The 21,784-nt window shown below is 50.3% G+C and overlaps 1 protein-coding gene across 6 annotated transcripts in view; it reads left to right on the forward strand.

The window, feature by feature from the left end:
- Positions 1–21,784, forward strand: part of fne (ELAV like RNA binding protein found in neurons) — a 204,415-nt gene that overhangs the window by 102,377 nt on the left and 80,254 nt on the right. For all 6 annotated transcript variants that reach the window (XM_075673267.1, XM_075673268.1, XM_075673264.1 and 3 more), the window contains exon 2: positions 2,540–2,770. In XM_075673267.1, coding sequence (XP_075529382.1) covers positions 2,540–2,770 — 231 coding nt within the window. The remainder of the gene's footprint in view (positions 1–2,539; positions 2,771–21,784) is intronic.

Below are 21,784 nucleotides of genomic sequence, written 5' to 3' on the forward strand. Positions count from 1 at the left end.
CTAGATTGCCAAGGTTACGGCGGACCGTCGCCAACGGCAGCGACGCTGCGTTGTGAAGACGTTGCGGGAAACGCTTCAATCTCGACGAGTGCTCCGACGACAGGGCTCGGAGCGCCTCTGAGTGCTCGAAGATGGAGGCGAAAGATCGAGAAGGTTCAGCCGAACGCATGACGCCTCTAAACCAGCCGAAGACAACGCCGCTCGCGAGAGCGCTCTACAGTGCTCAGTAACGACCTGCCGAAGATGCCATTAGACGTGTTCCTGAGGCAAGCAAAATGGGCAAGAGTAATGCCAGCGGAAAAGTCGCTGCGCTTGTCGGCCTCTGCTGTTCCATGTTTGCCGCTGCTTCTGTACCGCGGTTATTGAAAATCATCGCTAATCGAACGCACATGAATTCCAAAAGAGGTGTGTGTGCTCTGGTCAAGCTACAAAAGCGAAGAAAAAAGAAACTTTCACCTAGCCAGATTGAGGGCAAAAATAATTGAGTCTTCCACCTCGGTGCTCGCAAACGCAGAAATCGCAGCCGCCTCGATCGTTGCTTGCAAGGCGGCATTGAGAATTTCGCACTCGCGGAAATCGCAGCCGAGAAAACCTCGGTGCGCGAAATCGCCGCGTCCTCAAAACGGGCGTTTACACTGTGGCGCCGTCGCGAGTGCCACGGTTACAGGATTAGCCGAACGCTGGCACCGGCTGGCAATGCCTTCGTTTGTCGTATAAGGAACGGTTGGCGCCTTCGCGAATCCCGACGGGTGTATATATATAGAAAGTCTTGTCTGCCGTCGCGCGACGCCGACATTCGTAAAGCAGGCCGGCCGCGTAGCCACACTGGCCATTTGAGCGAGAGCTCGGTGATGGCTGCGCCTGCGGCGGTAATGATGATGGCGGCGGTAATCCGCCGGCGTCCGAGCCCAGACCTTGGCCGCCGCACGCGCCCGGGTCGACGAGGGGGGTGCAACTATTCTCTCTGTTCGCCTTGCCTTTTCTTTTATTGTCGCGGCTGGAGCCGGTCCTTCGCTTATCCCCGTTTCCCTTCTTTTTTTCCCCCGTTACCGCGGCCTCTCTCTTCGGGGCTGTTTGGGGAAATGAAGGCGCAGTGGCAGCAGCAGCAGCAGCAGCATCGCGGCGCGGAAGCGCCGTCAAATATAGATCGCGGTGAATGGAACAGACTGCCGTCTTGCGGTTTTGGCGTTCGTTTCTCCGCGGCTGCAGTTACATAGGCTCGCGGCAGTGGTGGTATACCCTGAGTGAATGAGCAAGACGCGGTGATTTCTTTCTTTTTCTTTTTTTTTTTTGCGGTGGTCTTGCTCGTCCCGTGTCTTATCCGCGGTTACTGCCCCTGACTCTGTTCGATCTGCCGAATTGCGTGCCTTGCTATACGAGGGGCTATTTTGTGCAGGGTGGTCGGTGATTGCGGTCACTGGTAAGAGCCGGACGGCGGCGCCTATTTTTTTTTCTTTTGTTTTACGAACGCCATCTTGTAGCAGTCCCGTCATTGCTGATGTGGTTTAGTTCTTCGAAGAAGCTGGGTTATTGCTACTGCACGACCCCTGATATATTATACATTCAGGAAAATACGTCTCTGGTCTTAAAAAGCTGCCATAGCTTTTCGTCTACGACAGCAGTATATGGCATGAGTACATAAGTCCCCCCACAGCGGGATTAATTCGAGAAAAAAAAAAGTCCACAGGCGTGCAGTTTCACACGTACATGGCAGCGTAATGGCCTATGTAGATAAGGTATCCGTACTCAGCTACAGAAACGAAAACTGAGGCGGAGCATCGTGCAAGAAATATGAGCGAAAAATCACGCAATTGACAGAAAACCTTAGTATGGTACCTGTCCCATCCAAAGTGCGTAGTTACGGACAGATAACCACAAGCTTGGACGTAATCACAAGTCCAATAAACATGTGGAACAAGTAGTCTTTGTAGCGCCTTATCACGAAGTTCTGCCAGCTTCGACATATCGGCCCGGGAGTGTGCGCTTACGCGTTGAAAAGTTAGCTATGGATCACAAAAGCGACCGGTGGTACGAAGAACGTCAATGTTGACGTCCAGCGATAAAATTACGAGCATGCAGCCCGGTTTGGGATATCACAGGTGACATTGGTGCTCCGGCTGGCGTTATCTCGACCAGCTGGACCGCGACCAGTAATGCACTCTGCACAAACAATAATTGAAGGTTTGTCACTGACTTGTGCAACGTTCCAAGAGAAATGAAATGTAGTCGAGAGCTGTAGAGGAACAGGTTGGAGTGGCGATCCATGATAGAGTGTATAAGCGCGACTGAAGAGGACGTAGAGCGAGGACGTAGTCGCGCTTACACACTCTATCATGGATTCTAACCAACTGGCCCGCGAACGGGTTTGAACCGAGGAGTGACGATACTTGGAAATCTTTTGGTATCGAGTTGGGTCAACTTTGAGACACGGTACTACTTGACAGCCGAGGATGATGATGATGATGATGATCAGTTGCTATTGCCTGACATATCGACCTTTTCCTGACGGTGGTCTCTCTCTCTGTGCATCCACTTGCAGCTTCCCAAATGAATGGCATGGACACCGGTCCGTCGGTGCAGTCTTCGCAGCAGAATGGGACGCTGCACGGCTCGTCGGCGCAGCAGCAACAGCAGGGCTCGGCCGAGGACTCCAAGACCAACTTGATCGTCAACTACCTGCCGCAGACCATGACGCAGGAGGAGATCCGATCGCTCTTCTCCTCCATCGGAGAGGTCGAGTCCTGCAAGCTCATCCGGGACAAAGTCACCGGTACGTCGCCTCCTTTCCCCATTACCCCCTTCTATTTTTGCTTTGTCTGGTGACGACAACTTCGGGGGATCGACTTAGAGGGCCAGCTGCAACGAAATTCAACTCCGTCCAAAGCTGTATAGACGAGTAGCAATTTTGGCAGATCGGCAGGTTGGTAATATGCGTAAGTTTTTATTAATTAACTTTAAGTAGGACCTTTAACAGGCGATAACAGGTAGCTATCGGTTAAGGAGAAGGTTCCAGAGCATGACCACAGAGTTTGTCAGCGTGCCGTGGTCACTGCCCCATCTCGGAGGAAGTCATGCCCAAGCGCCGCGCTAGTTCTCAAAATTTCTTGCGCGGTCCAAAATGTCGTTGCAGTTGACCTTTAAGCTGACTCGACCCAAGTGAACCGAGAGATCTCTTGTGGCTTTTAGTGGAAGCAGCGTTTCTGTGGTTTCACTGATCGAGAGGGCCGGAACGAATCCTTTAGTTCAGTGCTCGATTTCAGCCCGGTAAGCAGGTTAACGATGACCTATAATGACATGACGTAAACGTTACGAAGCCTTTAAGCTACGCCCTCCACCCACGGTCCTTGTTAAGTAGCTTTTGAGACGAAATATTTCAAGCGGCGGGCGGGCGGTCGCTCGTTACTCAACACCGATTTTCCGGCGCTTACTGTTGCGCACTACAATGGTACAGGCGAAGTGGCTGCAGCGTCATACGAATTTGATGGCTCGAGTGATACGAGGTTGGAGTCGCAAACTATCTTTCGAGCTGCAAGCACACCTTGTGTTTTTTTTTGGCGATTCCCAAGCACATCTTTCCGCAACATAAGCAGCCTATGAAACGTAGTTGGCTGTGACTAGGCGTACATGTAAAACTATAGCTGTATCGCTGAAAGAACAGCATACTCTAAATAATGAGAGAAAAGAAAGACAACATGTAGACACGTGTTTTGAGGACACGCGTTGGTGTCACATAAAAAAAAAATAAATGAAACGATATCAAATACAGGGTCTGTTGGTGATTACTACGTCCCTAGCGGTACATTTACGCCTGCAGGCGAGCAGAATGCAACCGACGTGTTTTGCTTTACCGCAGCTTTAGAAGGTGGCGCCGGCCGCATACTGCTTTTCGCATCTGCAACTCCCGAAATACGTTACACCCACGGCAGGCGCGCCTCAGCCCTACGCTAAAGCTAGCAAATCTTGCGCGATGCAGCGTACCCTAGAATTCGCCCGGCGTTCTCGTCCGTATAGCCGCCGACGCTCCACCGTTCGCGTTCGTTGGTCATCCGAATCCCATTTCCTGGCAGTGGGCTCGGCCACTGCCGTCGCGCTCAAAAGTACTCTCTCGAACGGAATGGCTCCTTATTTCCTTCGCCATTTTTCAATCTCCGCCTGCTCTCGGACTGTGTGTATATATATATATATATATATATATATATATATATATATATATATAGTTCCGCGGTCTCTCGCGGGCGTTCTTTTGGTGCCGACGCAAGGACGAAATATGCTCGGCGCGGCTGCACGCTGGCGGCTCGTGCGCGCGCAGCAGCGCCGGGCATATTCCTGCGGCCATGGAACGCATCGGTGCTCCCGTTCTGTTCTTTTTTTTTCCCTCGCGCATTGGCGACAGCTCCTCGATGGGCGGCGGCCTCGTCCCCTCGCCGTCTCCGTGCGGAAATTGGAAACCCTGTCCTGTCGCTCGGCGGTGCGCGCGATGGCGGCGCGGAAGAGAGCGCCACTTGCAACCTCTCCGGCGCGGCGTCTTATTATTTCTTTTTGTCTTGTCGTCGATTCTGGAGCGGGTACCTTCGTCTTCGGTATCTGCTGACGTGACGTCAAAAGTTGGCCCGTGGTTGACCGCGTCGTCTTGCGAGGTAGCCGGAGGGAGGTAGAGAGCAGCAGAGAGGGGGCTATATATAACGACAGATAGAGACAGAGAGAAAGAAAGCGATACATAGACAGATACAGGGAGTGCAACACAGAGCGACGCATATGGAAATGGAGTTTTGGAGAGAAAGCTATATATGGAGAGAACGAGGTACATGAGATATGCATCGGGATCAAAAATACATGGATATAGATGACAGATAGATTGATTGTTTCGTTAGTAGAAACATGTGTCAATAGGAAAAATCAAGGACACTTAACTATCCTTACGTGGATCAATGCGAAAGCATTTCAACGTCTCTCCGATGACGCCTCGGCCTCGTTCGCGCACTTGCGTGGACGTCCAAAAAAGCCGGGCGTAGCTACTGACTAAGTCGTTGTCAACGATTCCTTCATCGGAGCGCACGAGAGAGCTCACCGAAATCACCGCACCTACTGCCAGTGCCATGACGCGTAGCGCTCTGTTTAAACCGGCCACAGTCGCCACTTCCTGGCAACTGCAGCTTATGCAAACGTAACCTTCACCGGAAAACGCCTGCGGCGAACCCTATGCGCCAAGGCGAGCTTCCTGGTTCTTTTTCTCCCATACGGCTGGCGCCGCTGCTTCCATCGATGCGCGAAGGTGAGCGCCATCTGGTGGCGCTTCAAGGAACCCAGCTCCAAGGTGGTGCGCGGCTCCCGTGATTTTTTTGTGCCATGGCTTACCCCCACACCATAATAGGCTTCCGATCCCGCCTGTCCACTCAGGACGTCATGCTACAACTGAAGAACCAGACCTTTGACGACAAGACAAAATACCAGAGCCATCCTAGGGCTAGACCTGAAGAAAGCATTCGAAAACGTCGCTGACGAGTCCATCCTAAAACAAGTGTCCAATCTGAACCTGGGGGAAAGGGCATATAATTACGTGAGGGACTACGTGAGATTATCTCAATGAAACGGGGCTCAAATGCTCCCCGCGCAAGCCTTCACCGGCCTACGTGCAGAGGCATGCCACCAAAGAGCTACACGGGACCCCGGGAGTACAAGGAAGTCGGCCTTTACAACCAAGACGGAAACGCAATCCACAAAGTTAACAAGGTCAAAATCCTCGGAATGATCATTGAAGCCAACGGAGCTAACGGCGAAACCGTGAGAAAGGTAGAAGGCAGAGTAACCAGCGTCACGAGACATACAAAGAGGATAACCAACAAACGCGCGGGCACGAAGGAAGAAAACGTCATTCGACTGATCCACTCCATCGTTGTCAGGCACATTGCCTACCTAGCCGCCCACCACAACTGGTACGTCGCGGAAAAGAACAATATCAATACGCTCATCAGGAAAACGTACAAGATAGCCCTGGCCCTCTCGGAAGCGACGAGCATCGAGCTCCTGGCCCAGCCGAACATACACAACACCTTGGAAGAAATAGCCGAAGCACAACGCTTCTCGCAGCTTGAGCGCCTGTCGTATTATGAACATATTATGAACAAGCTGGGCATAACGTACCACAATCAGCACGGCCAGAAAATGCAACTGCCAACGAAATCAGACACACCGTTACGATGGCAAACATCCCGAGAAACGTGCGCCCCGATTACAACTGAGGCACAAGAAAGGCAAGAGCCGGAAAGAAAGGCATCGAAGGCAAGGAAGGCACGAGGCTCTGCACCGTTTAGTCAGCAGGGAGAAAAACGCGTGCTTTGTCGACGCAGCCGAATATCTGAACGACCATAAGTACGCCGCCGTAGTCATGGACGCGAACTCCAAAATCAGAATCGCATGCAGCGTATACACCAAACACTCGGAAAAAGCGGAGGAAATAGCGATCGTGCTGACCCTCACAGATCAGGAATGCGAAGTCGTACTAAGCGACGCGCAAACTGCAGTAAAGAACTACGCCAAAGGTAGAATTTCCGAGGAAGCCCTGGTCATTCTGGTCAGAGCGGGCAGATCCAACACCGCGGACGTCACCACGGAATGTGACGGGCTCCCGAACCTAAACGAGTTGGCGCACCGGATGCGCCTGACATTACCCGCCGCGCCGAGCAGCGCAATGCCTCTCGCACGATAGCGAACACTCCTCGCGCAGAGCTGTCTCCAGGCCGTCGCCTGGAGACAGCTCCAGAAAAACACCTTCCGTAACCCATTCCATTTGAAACGTATCTTCCCAGATAAACATCAGGACGACACGTGCAAATTGTGCGAGGGAGGACCAGCAACACTCAAGCGCATGATATGGGAGTGCAATGTAGTTATAGGAAGCATAGCCGTTGCTCCGGATACCCTGTTGTCGAGGTTGGCCGCTGCTCTGCGCAGCTCGGACCTCGGCATCCAGACGTGGGCAGTCCAGCAAGCCCGTGAGGCGGCCTTGACGTTCACCCGTGGGAGACCTGAGCCCGGGTCACGTTAAACCTTGCCGGACGTACAATAAAGTTGTATCCATCCATCTCTAGGGACGTCGCCAGATTTTCCGATTCATGATCCATATAATGCTTTCGCATTAAAAGGAGAGGGAGTTACACTTGAAAAGACGGCAGCGCAAGAAGGCGCAGACGGAGGCGAAAGAACGAGCGCTGATGTCGTCTTGTCTCCGTCCATGGCTTGTTTTGCGCTGGCGCATTTTCAAATACCTACCAACATGCTCAATTCGCCACATTAATCGAGTTATGTTTCTTTCGGCCTTTCTTCTTTGGCGGACATCCCGTGTGCTGACGCGGTCAGTCACCGTAGAACGTGAGGCGCTGGGTCACTGAAAGTGCCGCATTCTATGAAATGTTGCCCGCCCGGCGTTTTGCTGGCGTGGAAGGCCAGGTTGGCTGGCGTGGAAGGTTGTGTCAACCGCATGCTCGAGAAAACACGCAGAGGGTTGTCAGGACTACTCTGGATCTCCGTGGGGTCGGTGCAGGTGAAGGGATGCTCTAATCTCTTGAATGCGTGAGGTTGAGTTGTAGATAAACAAGGATACATAGAGGTAGATTGGAGTCAGAGCAAGCCAGGTAGACAACTGCTGATGGCGAATTATACAGGGTGTCCGAGGTGACGCCTAGGCTTTCCTTCATTTTCTATTGACTGTATATGGTCACTATTAACAAACATCCAGCCCCTTGGTCTGCTTTCTTCTCTTCCGTTCATGTATAATTGTGTGTACGTATGTGTGACAAGGCGTCTCGGTAGGCCCGTTTCTGCAGTATCCTCTCGTCTCAGGCTTTTGTTGACCAGCCATGATGCGGCAGGTCGGATTTCTCCGCTGAGTTCTAAGCGACCGTGTTTACTCACGGCGTTTGGTCCCGAGAGACAGCTGAAGGTGTAAATGACCGGTTTTGCGATGAATGCTAGGCAAGGATGCCTGGCAGATTTTCGATTACGAGTTCCGTCGAGGTTTGAGGACGCGTCAAATTGTTCACGTTCCGCGAATACCAGGATCCTGCTTGCTTGCCTGTGGCCATTGGGAACATAAGATTGGAAGCGAACTGAGCTACTTCTTTAGTTACAACCACAAGAAGCCAAAAGACGGTGAAATTGAGAAAAGCTAATCGGCAATTATAGCCGTTCTGTTCAAGATATACGAGGGTGATTCAGAAAGTCTTTGCCTTTATTATTTCTAGCCGAATTACGGCTCTAAATGCGAAGTAAGCATATCCATTCCCAGAGGTGAACATTTCTTGGACCGGCGCGGCCTTATGTGCCGGTAGGTCGGCGGCGCGGCGCTGCTGTCAATTGTTGAAGATGGCGGTTGTGCTTCACAAGTCCGCGGCGTACGAGCAACGAAGTGTCATTCGTTCTCCGTGGAGCAATAGACGAACGCCCATCGAAGTCCACAGGAAAATGCAGCCCACGCAGGGAAAGACGTCTTGCTTTGAGAAGCTTGAGGCGATGGTGTTGAGTTCACAAAAGGCCCTGGAGGCTTGCATAACAATGAGCGTCCGGGAAAACCGCGTGCGTCGCTGACTGACGACAACATGGCACAGGAGCATCTCCAATATAGTGCTGCGATGGGACAACTGTATGAACCGGTGTGGGGACAAAGTGAAAAAAATAGTGCGAGGTACGTAGAATAGTGCGTATATTTGTAATTACATGTATCTACGTTATTTCGCTAAGATAGGGCTGAGGACTTTCTGATTGGTCTTTGTAAATGTAGAAATGATGACCAAAAGGGAAACGATAGCGAACGAAAAACATTTTGCTGCGGTTGGGTGCCCAACTCGCCTGCTCTTTCCGCATTCTGGAGCCCGGCTCTTTACCATTCACCCACCATGGAGGGGTCGTTCTTCTCGTGCCCCTTTCTTGCGTTTTTGTCAGTGTACGAGATGGGCAGCTGGGGAGTGACGGCAAGCACAACTCACGGCCATGCCGGTGGGTCTCTGGTATCGCGTATCAGAACGAGGTAGGTCCATTTGCGTTAAAAAGGAAACGCCGCAGCGATCATAGGCGAATGCGCTGCCATTTTTTTCGCTCTCACCCGTACAACAGCGGCGCATGTCGTCAGAATGCGATCTTTTTCACGCTTCAGCACACCGTTCGAGAGTATTATCTCGGAACCGACGTGGCCGCCAAATTGCGTAGGCACTGATGAAATGGTTACGAAACGTTTTCGAACTCGCTGTAAAGTGGTGATGTCCAAACCTACACCCTAGGGACGATTCCTTCTGAATTACCTACACAAACCTTGAAGGCAATGCTTTTGCGGATTGCATGCGCCGGAAGTTGGCATTAAGAGAGAGAGAAAAATAGGAGCTCGGCACGCCATGTAATGCGTAGAGCCATTAGTGTTACCGAATAGGTGCCAAGGGAGCGGAAGCTCTGTCGAGTACGGCAAAAAATTTGGTGGAGTGATGAAGTTAGGAAATTCGCACGCACAAGTTGGAATCAGCTAGCGCAAGGCAAGGGTGATAGGAGATCGCTGGGAGAGGCCCTTCGTTAGCGGCAGTGGACATAAAAGTAAGCTGATCACGAGCATGATGCACCGGAAGTGATTGTGTAGCCCGAAACACGTCATGGCAGTCAGGATATAGACATCACGTATTGTGCGTGAAACGCCCCAGGTGCCTTTTTCACTGCTTTGATTGGTGCACAAATGCGCGGCGCTGTCTTTGTTGGAATCCCTGTAACCTAGTGCCGCTCTGCAACAGAAGTCTTCATAGGCTGCCCTAAGAAAGAGAGAAGCCGAAGAAAGGTAGGCGGGCTCGTTGACTTAGTGGTGTGCTACTCTTCAGAGGAAGTCAATGTTGCGATATTTAGAGAGATGGGAAGGGAGAAAGATTAATACCGGAACTTGAATCGGCGAGTGCTAAATTCTCGGGCGACACACACCGCTATACCTCGCAGGCTGGTAGACCGGAGGAGGAGGATAGATGTGCTATATATGTCTGATTATGGATCTGCTGCGTTCTAAATGTCGCCGTACATTTTATTTCAAATAGTTGCAAATAATTATCTGCTACACTAGCAAATCTTCACGGATCGAACATTTCAAGTGAAATTGCCGAACTTGCAGCATTTAATCTCATTAAAGTCGGTTCTGTGAAAAATAAAGAACTAATGTATTTTTTCAGCGCAATTCCAATCCGGTTAAGACCACCGTGCTGTGCAGCACAAGTACGACGTGAGCACCGCAGATGAGAAGATTACAGTTGCCTCATCCTTGTCACAGAGCCCACATGCCGACAAGGCAATTTGGGCATGCTAACTTGCAGCTCTCGTATAATAAGACGCTTCCTAGAAAACCACTTTCTTTGGAATCAACTTTCCTAACTTCGAAGTCGCTAAAATGGTGCCAATTTCTGGCCGGTTCCTCAAAAGAAACATTCGCCAGTAAACAGAAAAGTCGCTAAATCTAGCGGCAAGATCGCTAAACTGGAAGCACTGTTCACGTGTCGTGCGGCGAAGTGTAGCTGCTACGTCTGTTTCGGTAAGAGTGCAACTGGAACAAATTTACCACTGCCCGGAGTTTAGCGATTACATTCTGAGGAATCGCCGGTGGTGGAGGAGAGGCACCTGGCTTCCTCCTCCTCTCTTCCTCCTCATGCGCCCTCCCCCCTCTCTTTCTCCTGGTAATGATGGAGTGGCCGCATTTCCGTGGCGGGTATAGCGTTTGTCGTTCGTCGTTTGCTGTGCCTGTAGTCATGGCGATACGGAGCAAAACGAACTGGCGACGGGGGTGGGTGTGGAAGCGAGTGTGGAGGTGGGGGGGGGGGGGGGGGTGAAGTGAAGGGGTGGGGGCGCTATGGAACTGGGTGCTGCCGCTCTATCGATTGGGCGGTTGGCAAACGGCGAGCGCATCGAGTAAGGCAGTTTGTGCGGAAGCGGTGTGCCATTTTTGTGCGGGAGCGTAGTGGTGCAGACCTCTCTGGTACCGTAATCGAAAATAAAGGGACCAAATTCGAGCGTGCGCGCTTCTTTTGTTTTCTTTCCCGAGTGACTGTGCCTCGTTCTGGCTGTGGTAGAAGGTTGAGTTTTCCGGGTTAGGGAGGCTGATTAAGGAGGGAAATGTTAATTTCGTGACGATGAGGTCGGTGGGGGGGGGGGGGGGGGGAGGCGGATGTCAAGATTGAAGTAGGTAATTAACGTGCCGAGTTGGGCCAGCTGTTATAGGTGCATGATCTACAGCATCACTAAGACCAGAACGGCAAAAAACGAGGAAATAAACAGGCCATACTGCAAGAAAGTCTAAAAAAAAAGGGGGAAATATGTACGGGAAAGGCAATTATGCTTTCCGCTGCTCATTCCCGGCTGTCAGGCGTTTGCGTTAGTGTTACGAGGTCGTGAAGATCGTACATATCTCTGTCTTGTGCCACCGTCGCATTGTCGGAGCAGCTAGGTGGCGGTGACCTTGTTGTAGCCCTTCTACTCGAGGGTTAAAGTACGGGTCAGGGCCGCCCTATCCAGGATCCCCTTGAGGGAAACTTTCAGCACCCTTGTGATGTCGCTTTGGACCTGGCGTGCATAGTGAAACACACGACAACGCGAAAAACTCGCATTCACTGAAACTTTTGGTGCCAGACTGAGTTACCATTTTCCCAGACCTCACGCCATCAACGACACCCCCCCCCCCCCTTTCCCGGTAATTCTCGTCGGCAAGAAAAATGTGTTTTCGTTTCTGTTCTTTGCTTTTTTTTTGTTTGACGCTCCCACGCGGAGAGGAAGAGCGCGTGCAGTGCGACGTACGCGACTTGCCGCCGGTGTGCCTGCGCGGTGTCCGGCCCGTCGTAGCGGGTCGATTGTCGGCGACAGCGGCGATGACGGCGGAGGGATCGATGTGTCGTGACGCGTCCGCTGGCCCCGCGGAAGCAAGATGCCGCTCCTGCCGCGTGCAGACGAGCGGGGTCTGCAGCTTGCTTTTCGCGGCTGGTTCGCCGGCGGGCGCGTTGTTTGATTTGAACACGGCGTATTTGCAGGAGCTTATCAGACGGCAGAGCAGCACACGGGGGGCCACATACAGGGATCGCTTTCGAGGACTGTCGTTTGTTGAACACCAGACAGCAATATGTGCTGTGTATCACCTCCACCGCCACTTTTCAGAAAAAGGCGGGGGGGGGGGGGTACAGGCGCTACTGCTCAGTTGGTCCTGGACAGAGCACGTGAAAGAAGCTGATGTGCACGATAATGCGATAATTATTATTGTGTACAGTGAAAAGCACGAAGAGTACAAAGAGCGTGTAGAGTATTAACTTGCCATATTTTTTTGTTTATTTGTATTATTGGAATGGGGGGGGGGGCATTTGATTGACTGACGTATGTACATTCACAGAAATTACCGAACGGGTCGATTTGCTCCAGCTCTTTCCATGAAGAGTTGCCGTTTGGCCTACATGGAAGTTCTGTTTGTCCTACACGAAGCTTCTTTGCGAAAGCTGATTTACTACCATAACGTTTTCATATCAGATCGTGTTGCGATCCTTTAATCGGTGAGCAATTTATTTTTGGGCGATAGTCCTACGATAGAATGCTAGCGAACATATCTGATTTAAATCAAATCGAATCAAACACAAACTTATTGTTTACGCGCTTTATGACACGTTAAAGAACCCGAGGTGGTCCAAATTTCAGGAGTCCCCCACTACGGCGTGCCCAAATATCGGATCATAGTTTTGGCACGTAAAACCTCATAATTTAATTATTTTATTTATGTGTTGCGCGTTCAAGCATAAGCGAGGCTTCATCCCTCGGGGCGGGGATTGATAAATATAAGGAACGGGGTTTGATTCTTCGGGTTTAACGTTTTAAAAAAGCGCTATACGGTTTCGAGACATTCTCTGCTGGCGGGCTACGGATCAATTTTGAATGCCCGGAATTCTTCACGGGAACTTAAGCCTAAGTATGCGAGCGTTACTGCATTTCGCCCTCGTCTAAGCGCGGCTGCCGCATTCAGGCATGGGATACAGCGGCCTCGTGCTCCAACGTGCGCGGGTTCGCCACCCTGGCAACAGCCAGAGCCTCGACTGCCTCAAAATTCACAGTGCGTGTGCGAAGCCAATTTTCTACGCGCAGAATTAGGCGGCGTCTGAATGAGGGGAGGGTGGGTGGAGGGGGGAGGGGTATGTGCATATCATATCGAATTCTACGTTATTGCGTATGTTTACGTGACAATCAAAAGTACCATTTGATTTGGGGACAACAAAGCAGATGCATTGGTGGAGCACTTGTTACCATGCTAACAAGACAGAGAAATTCGGAGCAAGATGGAAACATTGGTGTGATGAGTGGTAGCAGAACAGGAATGGTGATTATCATCATTTCTGGCGCCTACCGTTTGAAGGGATAGGCCAACAATCGGGCGGCGAGACGTAGCGTAATCGAAATACTTATTCGAAGAGGAGGAACGAAAACATACAAAAGTCCGGAAAAAAACAATAGCTCATAAGTAAGCAGTCAGACTACCTGAAACAAAATTATGAAACAAATAGTAATGGTGAGATGTAAGACTGCACTAATGAAAAATTTAAATAGTTGATTTCAGCGAAACGGATATTGAACAGAGCAGCAGGGCGAATCTAAAACTCAACAGCATAGTCGTTTTATTTCACTGGAATAGAAAAGAGAAATCAAATGCAGCGAACAAATACTCATGTGGTAATATCCAAGTGCCAAGGCTCCAAAAGGTAGTAGTGCAGTAATGTTTAATCCCAGTTCTTCATGACAAACAACACCTAATAGGCTGACTGCGAACCTCCTTTAGGAAACCAGGTGAGGCTCCACTATTTTTTCTTGGGAATGTGTACAAATGGTAAGCAGTAACTCATGTCTGTTGCAGGCCGAAGGCGTCTTCCGTAGCCATCTCTGTGTACGCCTATCTTGCGTGAGCAGAATGTTTGGCTTCCTTTTAGAGCGCAGCTCTTTGGCGTCCGTTCCTGGGTTTCGCGTCGTCGTCGTCGTCGGCGTCGTCGTCGGCGTCGTCGTCGGCCTCGTAACCAGCTCCGCCCCCCTTTCATCCCCCCAGCGCTAGCAGCGACCGACTGATACCGCTGGATGCCGCTGACGCCGCTAGAGAGTCAAGATAACGTGACTGCATAGAACACCGTCGCCGCCATGCAGAAAGAGTATCAGTCAAAGGCATCAGTCAGTCGCTGCTATCTCTTCCCTCCTCCCTTTATCGTGTTGTCCGCTTGCTGCGCGCGCTTCTGCCCCCATCGTTTGCCGCTGGGTGTACACGCCGCCCCCCTCCGCTTCCGCTTACTGCTGGTTGCTCTCGACGGCGGCGATGAGCCTCCGCTTCGGCGGCGCGAACTGCAGGGTCTTCTCGGCGGCGGCGATGAGCTTCTGCTTCAGCCTCGCTTACTGCTGGTTGCTCTCGACGGCGGCGATGAGCCTCCGCTTCGGCGGCGCGAACGGCAGGGTCTTCTCGGCGGCCGCGCTTAGCCTCTGCTTCCCCCACGGCTGTGACAACCTCGCGAGGCACTTGTATAGATCTCGTCTTTGAGAATCAAGCATTGGTGTACCAAGTCGAACATATATCAGTCTATTTCTCCGACCACAAAGCTTCCTTCATGACTGTCAAGAACTGTTAGTGGAGTCTTTGTTAAAGGAATACGTGTGAAAAATAAAAAAAAAATTATGTGATAGCGCATACATGTGTTGCTCGATTTCTTTGCCTCAATCTATCCAAAAGGTGAAACAGCTTATTTGCTGCGCTCAAATTTCGCATTAGGAAGTAACGTAATCGTCGGTAATTTTTTTCTTTTGCCATTTAGCATTATCCTGGCGTATTAGTGATCCATTTTATTCCCGATAATCATTTTACAAAACTGTATTGTATTGACGCATTATAATCTCTAGCTTGTGGCGAGTTGGGATTTATTTATTAGTTGCTGTATTCTGGCTTGGCACCTATGGCATCGCGATCAATCTGTACAGTTTAGCCCAAATTTCAGTTTGGATGTCGTGCATTGACTATTCCAAATGACCATGTACCAACAAGCCTAGTAGGAAAATTGTCTGGGAGTGTAACCTGTTGCCGCAAATTTTCTAATCTTATCGCCCGACCTAACTTAACGCAAACCCGGATGTTCAATATTAATCTGGAGCCCACTACTACAACGTGCCTCATAGCCCAAGTGTGGCTTTGGGATGTTTGGAACGAATAAATAAACTCTACGAATCAATGAATCCAAACTATGCTATATTGCTTCCCTGGGGTATATAGAGCAGTCACAAAATACCGCGGCATGCGGGAAGACTTCTACTGCGCGTTTTGCCTCTGCGGAGTTTTGATTACATTTCGTGATTTTTGTAGTCGAGCGTTTCCTTTATTGTTCTTTTCCTGTTTTTTTTTTTTCTCTCTCGCGTTTCGCAAACTTTTCCCTCGTTCGTGCGTCGTCTGCGGCTTCGCTGTTCAAAGCGTTTGACAGGGTAAAAAAAAAAATATCGAGACGCTTAATAAACCAAAAGTTTGCGAGATAGGGCGGCGAATCGCCGCGCATGAAAAGCGCGGCAGCTTTGTCGTCGTGGAGGCATCAGCGTCACTATGGCGTAGTTCGGGGGGGAGGCGGTATATAGCAACTCGGCCGGCTGGCACGCAGTAGCTGGCTCGCTCACACGCACGCACGCACGTGTGCGTTTGAACTTCTTTCCTCACTCCCCTTCAAGCCACTTCTCCCACTTTTGTTTTCTTCTTTATCGTTCCCGCGTAACTGTATCGCAGTGTTTCACGTATTTCGGGAGGAAGGCCTCAATCGATTTCGCCGCCCCAGCGGGCCTCGCTATCCTCGCTCTTTTCACAGCGTCGGTATATAGGTGTAGCCCCCAGTCGAGGCCGCTCCCTTCTTTTTGTATCCAATATTTCATTTCTTTCGCGCTTCCCTTCCGGTCCGAGCTGGCCGCCCATCGCGTTCCCCCTATCTATATTTTGCGCTCTCACGTTTATACCGCATCCACTAGCGTAAGGGTGGCGTTTTATTTTATTCGCAATCTTGACGAGCTGCGGCCCTTACACGGAGGCGGGCGATATTGGAGCAGTTTTCTTTTTTTCCCGCCACGTGTGATCGCCTCAATATCTTTATACGAAACGAGCGAGCGCCGCTTTTTTTGTAACGCCTTTATTTTCATTCACGCTCCTATAGCACCTGGTACCCGTCTGGTTCTCAACGCTGTTGCCGCTGCTCCGACTCAGTTCGGCAGTACACTCGTGGATGCGGTCATCCTTCGTGCAATCTCCGCGGCGATAGATATGCCCCCGACTGCAGATAAGATATGCAGATAAGAGGGTGTCTGCTATCAGGAAAAAAAAAGGGAAACTTCAGGTATTAGGGTCATTTTACATGAAAAAAAGAATTGCACCGCAGTTGCTCTGAATAAGGGAGATTAGTACATGCAATGGTTATGGCTTAGCTGCGTAATCCACAATTAGTGCCGTCGTTTTGCTGGCTTTGAGGGGTGTCAGCTTTGTCGCATGGCCGAAATATCATGGCGTGTGATTCCGTTAAATTGTACAGTGCATCGCCGCTGACTTGCAGATTACCAGGTAGTATTTGTTGAATGTTACGGCCTTGCATAGTAACTTGGCAAGCTGTAAGGCACCATGTTTTCTTTTTGCCCAGAGCTCCAGTGCCGTTGACTGAAAACTTGAAAAATCATGCAATTTTTAAGATCCCAACGATCCTTGACAGTATCACTATATATATATATATATATATATATATATATATATATATATATATATATATATATATATATATTACTTAGGGTGGCGCAAGATGTGGTTGCGGCTCTTACGAAGATTGCGGCGCTTACTCGAGTATATACGGTATACTGCGCTGGGCCCCGGCGTTCGCTTGCCTCCCACGCCAGAGCGACGGCGTCTGGTGCTTCTTCTTGCCTTCCGGCGTTCGTTTCATATACGCCCGACCTGGCGCGCAGGGCCATGTTGTTTTACGTTTCCTTTCGCGATCGCGCGCGATCCCACTCCCGACCTGGCACGCGGTGTTTCCCTCCTACTAACTCCCTGCGTGCTCCATCTGGCGGGTGGTCTTTCTTCGCCAGCCGCGCTATCTCTACGCGGTTGTTTACGACCAACTTGCGCAACGATCTGATCGAGCGCTTTTCACGCCCCCGATCTTCCATCCTCGGCCTGGATCTCGAGGTTCTCGCTCTGTGTCTGGGGCTGCTGGCATTGCTTATTCCGTGTCCCATAGAGCCTCGAAATGCGCTTTAGGCTCGGAAGGGTGATTCGCGGGTACGGACAAGGCGATCCTGAAAGAGAGCGGAATTCGGGATTTCGTGGAGGCGATGGTCGGAGTGACACCGGTGCACGCCGCGTGGCTGGTCTGGCAGAGCGAAGTGGGTGATGAGTGAGCTGAGTTGACGGAGTGAGTTAACGAGTGAGTTGAGCTGAGTTAGTGAGGGAGTGAGTGAAGTTGTGACATTGTGGGGGCGCTGTTGCAATCCGCGAACCCCAAAATTCACCTTAACTTGAAGTCCATGCGTGACTTGATCTAAATGACGTCTATTGTGAGCGCGCTGAAGTAAACGCATTGAGGTTTCTGGGCACGTTCATATATACTAAAGCATGGGCTTGTTCAAGTTCAGATGCATTTTTGAATACCCGAGTTATTGTCGCAATTTCACGCATGCCGAGTTGCACAGGTGGTCATAACATCAGCACCGGCCATGTCTCGCGCAAACCGTCGTCGCCTTTTCTTCAGTACTTAAGCCGCTGTGATAAATGTCTGGCGCGAAAACCTCGCGGAACCAAGCCAACGCTAACCATGGTAAGCGGTGCCGGACGAGCGTCCTGTATTAGAAACACCTATATCGTATACAAGTGCCATCTGCTATCGACGTCAACCTCGGTGATCGTCGTGTTGTGGCACCATCTCTTTCCTCAGTGGCAGTATACCGAAATTAGCCAATCAGGGAACTCCTACGCAAGACAGTGTGGCCTAGGAGGCCGAGAAAGACGCTTCTCTTGCCAAGCGTCCGGCTTTATTATCAATGAAATTTCTCCCTTCTCTCTTCCGTAAGGTAACTTTCGTGAGTAGGACCCCATGTGTCAGACAATAAAGATCTCTCGATATCGCACGTTGCATAAAGCCCGAGACGCTGAGGTGTCACGCCGGATCACACCTCCCTTCCTTGAGGGAAAAAGAGCAGGCGTATAGGGTAGCCCCCCCTTCCGCGCCTCCCCCTCCCTGTAAAACGCAGCACCTTACACAGCATAGAAGCAAATGTGTTCCTTTCTTTCGCTGTTATGTGTAGTTCATCCCAGCGCACCTCGATGCCCTTCACCGCTTTAACGTTGATCTCGCATCCTCGGGGTGGAGGGAGTAGTGAACAACCAAAATAAGGCTGTCGGATGCGCTGAAGTTTCTGGAGATGAGCTCAGTGGGTGGCGTCTCGCGCAACACCTCCACTTCCGCTCTTTTACCTTTTTGTGTTTCATTACTTCCAGTTTCCTCTGGTTCCTTTCAGGCCTCGGCGAGCATTTGTATCTTTTTTCGGCTATCGCACGCCACCTCGTGGTGGGGATTCATTGCCTGCTCGCCGTCCCGTCTGTTTTTTTTTCCTATCAATTGTTTTGCTGCACCTCTGCATCGTTTCTCGTCGCTTTTCGCCGTGCCTTAGGGTTATCCTAGTCCCTCCTAGTCCCTCTTTCCCCAACGTTTCCCCCCATGAGGTGCTGCATCAGTCAGTCCTGCCTCTTTCCTATTCTATCCCGCTTTCCCGCAGCACCCTTCCCACGTGGGGAGATGTGTCAGGCTGCCCTCGGGGCACTGCGGGAAAGCTCCCTCTTTCCTTCTTTTCCCTGCGCCTTCTGTCAACAAAACTTGGCGGCAGCCTGATGCGTGCGCAGAGCGTGTGTCGAGTGACGTTGACGGCGAAGAAATTGTCGAGGCGCGTTTGCCTCTTCTGCTTAAGTTTATTTACTTTTTTTCTCCTTCCTGATTCTTTTCTCTGCGCCCTATTTCGCTAAACATGGCGGGGGGCCTCTCCCCGCGGGCGTGGTTCGATTTTGCGGGGCACCTGCTGTTCCGTTCTGCTCACGTTGTAGGTTCCATGTGTTCGTCGTGCTTCTCTTGGGGACGTGTCCGATATTTTTCCTAATTTTTTCTTGCCCAGGGGTCATATGAATAGAACGCGGGGATTGTGCGAGCGATAAATGTACTATAGTCGGTAACGTGCTTTCTTTTTGCTTACAGTAGTTACTGTTTGCGGCAGTATGATGAATTGGCTCTGCTGGGAAGGACACTTTCTTTTATGAAGCTTGGAAAGCTGCAACTCACAATAGTATTAATGATGAACAGTTTCTTTTTTACTGTTATATGGTACATAGGAAGTGTTGTCTTTAGTTTAGTTTAGGCTCTGGTTGCATCTAATGTGGGCGGGATTTTAAGCTGAAACGATGGGTCAGTGTGAAATAAATCTGAAGATTTCGAGTTCTGATTAAACCGTGTAGGTTTGCAACCACGGGCGGAGATATGTCTATGTACCGCAATTGGCCTTGCGTTATAGGGAGACCATGCGAGGTGTTATTCACGCGCTTGTCCCGCTGCCTTGTCTGCAGCAGCATTTCCAGAGATATTGCAGTGGCCAAGTGTCTATTGGAACATTATTGTGCAATTCCCTTCAATTGCTCTTGTGAGTTCGTTCAGTGTATGTGACAACTTTATTGAATATCCCGCAAATTGATGGCCTGGGTCAAGGACGAGCCTGGGGCAGCAGGGAGACGCTGTCTCTTGGTGGCTTCCCGGGCTTCCTGGATGGTCCAGAGTTGGTCCTGGAGATCTGAGCTAGTCAGTGCGGCTCTCCACCGCGTCCCTAGTTCATCCGGTGGAACTGCAATTCCCCTCTGAACTATTTCGCATTACCATAGTATAGGCGGCGAGGACTTACGGAGTCGCCATCTGTCGGAAGCGCCGCGCTTGCATAGTATGAGGGATAACGCGACGCGCTCCTCATCGGCTTGGTTGTGAGCGCTAAATAAAAACACCACGCGGGAGCCCTTCTGGACATTTTTAGTTTGAAAACGATATTTTTGGGCAAATAGAAAGCGCACAGTTGTTTAGAGGTGCTATCTCTTTACCGAATACGTACAGTGAACGCTCACTGAGCGCGGTCGCCGCGGCGGACTTCCCCGAGCCGGTTTCTTGCGTGAAAGGTGCCCCCCCCCCTCCTATCAGGCGTGGTTATTGAGTCCTCGCGCAACATGATGGGCAGACTCGTTAAGATTGGGGGTGGCAGTGGATTCGCACTCTGTATGGGCTGGGAACCGAATGATTTCCTTATCGCAAAATACCTTAGATGATATGAGTTTGGCTTTACTATTTAGAATTCTTACAGCTTCAACTCACATCCGTCCTCTGGCCTAATGTCGTATAGCCGATTGAGAGTCGCTAACAATGTATCTATATTTGCGAGAAGCAATAGCCAGAGCGATGGCAGCCTCCTCCACAACCTCAGATACCCCGGTTTTGATTGAGCACGTGTGTACGCTTGCTTTGTTGTATGAAGTGCTACTGCTGCAACGCTTGATTTAAATATTCCACGGCGTCCATGAATACTGCTTCCTCGCAATTGCCATATTGTTGAGTAGAGCTTTAGTTTTGCTCCTTCTGCTGTCCTGATGGAATTCCGGGTGCATATTTTTCGGAAAAATTGGGATTTGAATGCTGCTCCTGACCTCTCTCGCCAACGCAACCTTGAATTCTTGCTGCTTATGGTAATTTATTTGTAATTTATCTAGTATACTTCTGCCAATCCGGCTGTTGGCTATTCTTTCCAACTGAGCTCTTTCCTGAGCTTCAATCAATTATCCCACGGTGTTGTGCTTGCCCAGCTGCATCAATCTATCTGTACTGATGCTTTTGGGCAAGCCTATGGCCTGCTTAAAAGCTTTCCTTATCAGCGTCCCTTCGGTGTCTCGTAAATTAACGCCATGTGTTGCGAATTGCTGATGTCGCCATGAAGTGAAGACAAAACGGCCTCCGAGTCGCAAAGGATGACCCATTTTTCTTCTTTTCGCGTTCACTTTATGTATCGCAGCAAAGACAATAATGCAACGAAGCTCTGGGGTTCTAGATGATCGCGTGTGAGATTGTTTAAACGTCTGTATTTGGTTACATTCTGGAATGACAAAGGCAGATGTAAAACAATTCATTTCGCAAGAACCATCCGTATACACATGAATATAGCCAGGGTATCGAAAGTATGTCTGGCATAACGCTAGTTGTTGTGCTGACAGCGTAAACATATCTCGTTTGCGCATAATTCTTTAAACCCAAAGTTAGATTTTTCGCGCGACGATTCTGCATGGAGGTGAGGAGAAATGAGAATCAAAATTCCAGATGTGGTAGATTTTTCGTGCACTTGAATTACCGTACCTATGTTCGCCTTGTCTCTCTCAAGTAGTGCGGTTGCTTGGGGGTGCCTTTTTTGCTGCACTGAAACGGGAAAGTAGTGTCGACAGGTTTAAACTGTCCTGATAATAGGAAATGGAGGACGACGTGCCTCTGCAATTACTAAAGAACTTGAGGCTGCTCGAGGTATGCCTAACTGTACTCTAAGGCTCCTAGGTATTAATCGTTAACTCTCTCTTTAGATGAACGGGAGATTCCATGCAGAACAGGGGAATAATGATAGCTTTTGCTTAATAGGGGGGGGGGGGGTGTCCATTATGTACTTTAAGTAGGGATGACACCTACCATACACACGTCGT

Source organism: Dermacentor variabilis, chromosome 10 (assembly GCF_050947875.1).
Source record: "Dermacentor variabilis isolate Ectoservices chromosome 10, ASM5094787v1, whole genome shotgun sequence".
Classification (NCBI taxonomy): domain Eukaryota; kingdom Metazoa; phylum Arthropoda; class Arachnida; order Ixodida; family Ixodidae; genus Dermacentor; species Dermacentor variabilis.